Here is an 8,705-nt window from a genome sequence, read left to right as displayed (position 1 = left end):
AAGATGAAGGTGTTCGGAGCATGAACAAATATCTCATTCATTTAAATTGGTAATGTCTCTTCCACATTATTATTGAAACATTTAATGAATTTTCACATAACTTGAGATGGACTACTGCCTCATTTGCCTCTATTTTTTTCAACTGTGAGCAACCGTTGCTTTCAAAGTTAACAATTCTAAGATATTATTTTCTTAGTGGCTATAAGTCAGTACAACTTTATGGATTTAGAGTTGCATTGGGTACGCTGCATGTGTATATTTTATTGAAATATTTACCCAACAAGTATCAAATCTAACTTTTCAAATCATGTTTATACTAATCACCACAGTTTTAACCCAGCTACTGACCCAGTCTTTTCATTTTTGTCGCAAAAGCAATTAACTTGATCTGTTGAAAATACTAGAAATAAATAAAGCTATACAAAACAACTACCATTACTGTGTTAATAATCAAGTACATCATTCTTGTACTCACTTCTTTAACTCACTGTGTTTTAACTCTTCATAGTCTTTTAATACATCGTTCTTGCCCTTTTCAATTTTTTCTTTTCATATGGTACTGATTCATTGCTCTTTTTCACAACGTACTAATCACTACGTTAATGCGTTATTTATTATGTTGTCCATGAACCTTCTACTTTTCTCCTGCTTTCGTCAAAAATTTTTGTAACAAACGATCTTATAGGATCTCTCAATATACAATCTCTCATTATGTCAAATGGGAACCCCCATCATGTGATACATCATAGTAAGGAGCGTAAAATTCTCTATTCAACGGTACTAAAAAAATTAAATTGGTAAATGTGTAAGCAAATAGTTAGCAAAAATGTCTAGAAATAATGAATATTTTTTTTTTAAGAAAGTTATTAAGGGTGGATCGTTTTGAAATGAAAGCACTGTAGATGCCACCTTAGTTTGAATTTAGTAATTTCTTTAACATACTATTCAGTCTAATTATTGACGTCTCTTTTCATCTTTGTCAATAATAGAATGTAAATAAAAAATATATAAATAAAGGGTTTTTTGACATAAACTCAAATCTTGGTGTGGGTAACTTATACTAATTTTAAACTATGGTAAGCGTGCCTTATATTAATTTTAAGTTTTTTCTGTCTGTATTTTTTTTCTTCTTTCCTTATTCAAACCCGTTTTCTTCCGCTATCCCTTGATGATGAGCACCGCCGTGTCCGAAACATGTCGGGAATTATAAAACGCTAAACGAAGAAAGAATTACGCTTAATAAACAAGTGGACTATAGGACTTTCATTTTAGGAACATATGATTTTTTTTTAATTATTTTCACGTGTACAATACTCACCTGGAGTTTGATGCGTTCCTCTCGAGTCACTCTGTATTCTATAAAATTACCTATTGTTATAAATGAAACTCTTACCTTTATAAAAAAAGGTTGTCAGTGTCAAAATTATTTTTTTTTAAGTAAACTGTCACCATCGCCGTTTATGTAGAAAAAACTCTCACAAAAGCCATTTAGAAAGTTCAAACAGGAATTTGCTCGAGGAAATTCACAGTTAAACAAGCATGTCACACTACATGACCCAAAAACCGGTCATTTTAAGTAAGCATAAAATAAACGTTATTGCACATGGGCGACCATTAAGCCCTATTGGATCGATTAGATCGATTAGCCCTTATGTACCAAGATGTGTTAAGAGTAAGGCTTATTTCAAATTTTAGATTAGTTTGCTTAAAAAACCATTTACAGGTAATCCAGACAAAGAAAACCATGGGCGCTCTTTACCATCTTTGCGATCTGCATCCACAATATCGACAGCAGATTATCAAAGAACTGCACAAGACAATTTGTTATCTATTAGTAATAATTTAAGTAATATGCTGCAAGAGACTTTTTCGGGCATAGATAATATTTGCCAAAAAGTCAGATTGTGTTTAATAGAAACTAATGCTCTAAGGTATCTTTATAACATAAAACAAGATTACTGGTATTATTATTACTGGTGTTATTTTAGTACTCCTGAAAGTCAGCACTTTTTCTCAGTAACGAAAAGTCGCATTGAAAGCAAACTGAGTGTATGTGAAGAAGAAAATGAAGTATTGGACCCTAAAAATCCCAGTCTTAGTGAGTCTGATCCAATAATTACTGTTGCTGAAATAATAGAAGAAAATGTTGAAGAAAAACCCGACATCGAAATTAAAGAAGTTAAAACTGAAGAGGAACCTTTAAAGAAACCTAAAAGGTAAAATTGGAAAATAGAAGACTTTAGTTATTTCCTTGATACATCGTTGTTATACAAAAGTCTGATTTTTAATTATATGAATTAAATAAAATAGATGTTAATTGAATGGCAATAGCAAGAAAAGACTATTTTAACTAAGATATTATTTTTCATTTATATTTTATATTACCACCTGACAATGCATGATCTAAAATTTGTGCGTTTAGTATAATTCTTCCAGTATTTTACATATTTTCCTTTTCACTTTGTCATTATTGCTTCGTCATCGTAATATGGACATTTTCAAAAATAAGTAAAAAACAATTTAATCATTTATGAATAATATACTTTGCCAATCATTCTTCATTCTACCAAATTCCTTAGAGCGTAGTCAATATTTCAGCAACTAGAACTACAAGTAGCACTGTAATTTAGTTGCCTGTAGAAATGACTTGCTTCCGAAATAATCCACCTACAAAAACATCTCGCCTAGACATAGCCTATGGATATGACCTAGGCCATAACCCTAACGTACGGCCTTCAATCAGCCCCATATCGTACCAGAATGCTCTTTTTATTATCTGATAGTTTATAATTTGTTGATTCAAAAAGCAGATAGGTTGAAACTAAACCGAATGAAGTAACAATATTCCTAGTTAATAATATTGTGGATTACTTTAAGAGCAATCTAACAGGAAACCAGTGATCTTTTGGACTCTTAGGATATATATTTAATGAATTTTAACTCATTGAAAATCTTTTAAATGCCATCGTAGTTGCGTTAAAAGATTATTGACGAATTAGAATAAAGGGCAGGAAGGACTTGAAGGTGTGATCTGAACAGTATCAAAATATGAAGAAGGAAAACTGAAAACAAGACTGATAAACGTTCATTTATTTACCAGAGATTATGCAATGACGTATTTTAGATAGATTCATTAAATACCCATGATTTCTTGTATGTATAATAGAATGCATACATCTAGCAGTACCGATTATTTAAGACAGTCCTAAAAGTAAATACAATCCTAAGGTTAAATCAAAACTGATAGAAAAATGGTGCATTGTCCGGGATTAGAACTAAACTACTACTGCTAACATTTTTTTTCCTGGAAATGCTAATTTGTGAGCGAAACACCTATGGCGTAAAGTAAAATCTAAATTGCTGTAATGAATTCATCCTAGGTTGTTGCAATGAACCCTCCGCACTGTGCTGCTGGATACAGGTGCGACAAAGTCAATTAGAGTATAGATGTATATAGATGAATAAGACCCGACATATTAAAATCTGCAGTTAAGTTTCGGCAATCAAAATGGCATCTACCAATAGCGACTGGTGATCGAGCAAAACTCCATGATGAAACAAACATCACGTTGACCAAAGAAAAAGCCACATTTGAACATCTTGTGATAGTGGCTGAGAGTAAGGATAAGGTGATCGTCAGGACAGACATAATAGACACCAAGGGCTTCGAGTTAAGCTTTTAGCAGGGAGTCCTGAATATAGACGATGAGGAAGCTGTTTTGCATCGTGAGAGGGATTACAGTGTTCTTTTTTTCGGAGGAAACTTTGATACCAGAACAAAGCGAGATTATTTTGGAGAACTTCGTGGATGGCAAGACTACGGATGGCAAAATAGTCATTTTTAAACCTGTAATGCATGTTGGTCGAGGGAGAGCAGTATTTGTACGAAGTGCAAGGACTATTCCTGTGGGGGTAATTAATGCAAACTATTATCCTGTACTATTAAAGAAGACCACGGAATTAGGACACTGCTCTGTACAAACCTACCGGAAAGCCATTTTGAAAAAATTATAAGAGCTGATATTATAATCAGACACCGGTCTAAGGCCAGACCAAAGGAGGAGGCTAAGACATTTGGTCCACAGATACCGAGATGTTGTTGATATTGGGAAAAAAGGAAGGGCCAAGATAGTACAGCATAAAATCAATACAGAAAATGCTCGTCCTATCCCGCAGAAAGCTCGAAAACTACCACTGGCCAAAAGAGAGCATGCTGATAACATTGTTTAGACGATGGCCAAAGAAGGTGTCATAGAATCATCTAGCAGTCAATGGTCTTCACTGGTGGTACTGGTAAAGAAGGAAAATTATTTGACCAGATTCTGTGTAGATTACCGCCAGCTTGATAACATGAATAAAAAGGACAGATTTTCTTTTCGTCGCATTGATGACACGTCGGATTGGTGGAGTTGGTCCCTAAATATCGGAAAAAGACAGCTTTCGTGGTGGATGCTGGGTTGTGGTAATTTAACGTGATGCATGCCATTTGAACTGTGCAATGTTCCTACCATTTTTAAAAGCCTGATGGAAGCGATTTTAGGAGAACTGTCCTAAAAGACTTACCCGGTTTACCTTGATGACATTATAGTAGCAGGAAAATCGTTTGAAGACCATATGAAGAATCTATAAGTGTTCCTTGGGCACAGATGACATTTCTTTGAGCCCAACTTTACTTCAGAACCTCGTATCTGAAGTAAAGTTGGGCTCAAAGAAATGTCATCTGTTTCAAAGTGCTGTGAAGTATCTGGGTCACGTCGTTTCCAGTTCAGGAATTGCGGTTAATAAGGCAAAGATTATCAAATATTGGCCAATTCCCAAAAACTTCTTGAGATTATAGACCTATTACTAACACTATGTAGAGAGAAAATTCCAGTGGTCTTGAAATTGTCCAGAAGCTTGCGATCACCTAAAAGAGGCTCCCTAGAGACAAGCGCTAGACAATCTATTCTGAGCTGTTAGCTGGACACCGATGCTAATATGGTCATTGACTATTTTAGTGAGACGCTGTCCAAGACAGTTGCTAATAGTTGTCAAAGCGATAAAGCACTTCTACGAGTTCCTCTATGGGAGAAAGTGCCTGCTGAGAACTAAATGGTCAGTTTAAAAATCTGGTGAATTAACTAGCAAAATGGATAGAGAGGCTACGGGAGTTTGACTTTGACACTGAACAGCAAGAAGGAAAAACTACGGAAACGCAGATGTCTTACCAAGACGACTCTGTCCAGATGACGGCAAACATTGTCAGAGGGCACAGCAGAAAGATGCTCAGTTGCTAAGAGGCACTATCGTCAATGATTCTTGGCAAAATAGGGGGCCAAGAGGAAGATCGCGATATCCAGATGGTCCTAGCCTGGATAAAGTAGTGAAAGCGGCGGAAGCTAGCGGAAAATAGTTAACCACTACGGCAAAAAGGGAAGAAAGCAAATCGTTGGGTCTAAATGTCGGATTTTGGGGTTCCTAGACGCTATCTATGCTGTTGTGTAAGGAGGATATCTTGGAGTAACAAAGACCTAAGAAAGATCTTACTGAGTCTAGAGCAAGGCAGACATAAGGGACTGGTGCAGGAAATGCGTTATATGTGTGGCAAGTAATATACTGCAAAGAGCTTTGAATTAGCAGAAGGCTTTGATGCGTCAGTACAACGTGGGAAGCGATTGGTTTTGACGTCGTCGGTTCGTTTCCCGAATCAGAAACAGGAAAAAATTACATTGTGGTGGTGATGGACTACTTTAGTAAATGGATTGAGGCATATCCTCTACCAAACAGAAAGCCTCTACTATCGTAACGCCTTAATAAAAATATGGATTTTCCTATTTGGTGTACCTTTGGAGGTACAGACCAAAGATAAAATGTTATTCCTAGCTTGTTCCAGAACAACTGTAAGCGCTTGGAATCAATAAAGCGAGAACTACTGCATTATACCCATGTAAAACTATTGAATCGAATGAATAGAACTATTTTTATTCGGTATTTGGCCAAAGTAATATCTAGCTACCAAAGAGACTGGGATAGGTTTCTTCATTCATGCCTGCTGGTTTATCGATTGGTTATCCTTGAAAACATAGTGATGGGAAGAGAACTCCATCTGCCATGCCATCTGAAGTTTGGTTGCCCGCCAAGAACCGATGTTTCCGGAGAAGACTACATCAGTGAGCTGCATAGAAGAATGGATGTTATTCATGTTCAAGTACGTCATTTCTATTTAAGATGCCAGCAATCGAATGAAGGACGCATTTGATGTCAATGCCAAAGACTAGTGCAACAACGGTGTCTTGGTTTGGCTTTATGACCCTAAGAGAAAAGTCTGTCACGGAAACTTCATACATCCTAAGATAGACCATACAAAGTTCTGGAAGCCACCAATGATGTTCTTTATAGAATACAAAAGCCGCTAAGGAATAAAACTAGAGTCATTCACTTAAACCGACTGGCTCCTTAACCACGAATACGCTGAGCTAAAGTAAATCCAACGAGAGTCGGATTTGACTTTCGGTGAATTCAAGGCCCATCATTCTAATGGCCGAACAAATCGTGCGTGAGCACGTGATTCAGTGTGACCTGCGAAGTGCAGCAAGATTCGTTTACTGCTTCAGCTGAGTATGCTCTGGCAAATTGTGTGGCTAAGGATTTATAAATGTCTGGAGAAATAGCTGAGGTTCTTCGTTGAAAGTACGGAAACATTCAAGAGCTGCATGGGTCTAACCCCAGGTTCGGGAAGAACTGAAAATAACTGTTGAAGAAACTGATGTTTTTCAAGCTAGCTACCAAAGAGGCGTTATATCAGAATGGAACCTGTAGGAACGTTTGGGACGCTTTGTGTTCTCTAGCCTAGCGATTTCCAAACTCGCATGTACTCGATAACTTGGATTGGAGGATGATTCGCAATATGTTAGAGCTGGTCTTTAGGTTTACAAGGTTAGATTTTCAACAGGGTTGATTTGCTTTCTGTGCAACTATATTACTTGTTGTTGTATTGTTGTGCGCGTTTATTCTGCCTGTGTTAAATTAAAATTAGTATTATTATTATTATTATTATTATTATTATTATTATTATTATTATTATTATTATTATTATTATTATTATTATTATTATTTTTATTATTATTATTATTTTTATTATATTATTGTATTATTATTATTAATAATATCTAAATACTATTTGTTTATTAGGAGCAATAGCTTGACACCCTTTTTTACCATCCTGAATCCTACAACGCTCTCGGCCGAATCGGTCGGTGTCAAATCGATGTCGTCCAAACTGATGCTTTCACGCAAATGTACCGCTGAAAATTTAAAACATACAATGAAGGAAGTCGAAAAATTGACCAACTACGAAAACTTTTTAACCTCCATGGTTGACGATATCAACAGAGAAATCGATGAATGCTACTCAAACTGTCAAAAGATGGGTGGAGACACAAAAAAGAATAATAAAAAAGTATGTATATATAATGGGTTATAATTATGTTGGCAAATTAAAAGCCAATTCGAAAAGGATTAAAGTTAAGCCACATTGACATAAATTCTCAATGTTGTATCCATAAAACTGCAAACACAAACGCTTTAATTTTAAAAAGATTTCAAAGTTGTTGTTAATAAAATAAACGCCACAGCATTTTAAGTTAAAACTGCTGTCCAATAATAGATGTTCATTTCCAAAATTGGGTTTCGTGATGACATAAACTTATTTAATAATATTAAATTGCGGCCTTACTTTTTTGAACAACCTGTACTTAAATTTACTTAACATGTTGTAACAACTAGTATATTTATCATTTGAATATGTATCTCTGCACTCTATTTTAGCTTAAAAGGCCAAATACGTCTCCTGTGCAAGGGAACGTTGATGGCAATTGTCAAAAATACACTAATACCGCAGCCTTAAATGTCCTTAAGAAAATTAAGAAAATTCATAAAGATGGAAACGAAGAACATTTTTCAGACAATGATTTGCTTTCTAAGTTGTCACCAATAAATCTTAAAAGCAGACATCCTGTTCTAATGAGTAAGTATTTTTAGATCTATCATCATATCATTATATCATATCATAATGAAGAAGTACAAACGATACGATTTAATTTGTTCTAACAATTGACATGTAGTTGAAACATGAAAAAAAACTAATCTAAGTAAAAGTTTACATATTTTTATATCGGGGAAGATCAAAAAAATTACTCAAAAAGTTTATGAAGGTAAAAAACCCTTAAGAGTATTGGTGAAAGGTCGAACGAAAGCTTCTAAAGATATTTCTTAGAAAATAAGTGAAATAGGATATTAAGCACCCACAGTAATAAGAAGTTAAATAACGTGGGTTTTCTTTGGAAGAGTTCTTTTCAAAGTTCGTATAGAAAATCGAACACATCTTACCAATAATGGGATGCAATATTGTTTGATGATTTGATGATGTACATCTTAGTCATCACAAGTTTCACACAGGCTTACAGTAAAATATTGCGCTGGATCTTTCCAAAAGAAAATCCCATGTTGCCAACTAGTTAATTAGTTATCTAGTGAAATGAACAAAATATGGGCATATCGAGATACAATACTATAGACTTATAGAGTATAGAGGAATAATAGGTTCGAAAGGATATAGCACTAAACATTAGCAGATTATGATCTGTGTATAACTTTCTAGTAACTGTTTGCTAGGAAATACTAATTTGTATTCTGTTTACTTTAAAAATAATCTAGTGGTGGCTGAT

At 34.9% G+C, this 8,705-nt stretch overlaps 1 protein-coding gene across 4 annotated transcripts in view; it reads left to right on the top strand.

The window, feature by feature from the left end:
- The first annotated feature begins 1,438 nt into the window (after positions 1-1,438).
- The window catches only part of LOC126740778 (uncharacterized), a 41,872-nt gene continuing 34,605 nt past the window's right edge, over positions 1,439-8,705 (top strand). For all 4 annotated transcript variants that reach the window (XM_050446947.1, XM_050446948.1, XM_050446949.1 and 1 more), the window contains exons 1-5: positions 1,439-1,672; positions 1,724-1,931; positions 1,989-2,216; positions 7,171-7,438; positions 7,807-8,005. In XM_050446947.1, coding sequence (XP_050302904.1) covers positions 1,540-1,672; positions 1,724-1,931; positions 1,989-2,216; positions 7,171-7,438; positions 7,807-8,005 — 1,036 coding nt within the window. In that variant the 5' untranslated portion in view covers positions 1,439-1,539. The remainder of the gene's footprint in view (positions 1,673-1,723; positions 1,932-1,988; positions 2,217-7,170; positions 7,439-7,806; positions 8,006-8,705) is intronic.

Source organism: Anthonomus grandis, chromosome 9, assembly GCF_022605725.1.
Source record: "Anthonomus grandis grandis chromosome 9, icAntGran1.3, whole genome shotgun sequence".
In the NCBI taxonomy this organism is placed as follows: domain Eukaryota; kingdom Metazoa; phylum Arthropoda; class Insecta; order Coleoptera; family Curculionidae; genus Anthonomus; species Anthonomus grandis.
The sequence above is the reverse complement of the archived record's forward strand: the minus strand, read 5'-3'. Positions and strand labels throughout refer to the sequence as shown.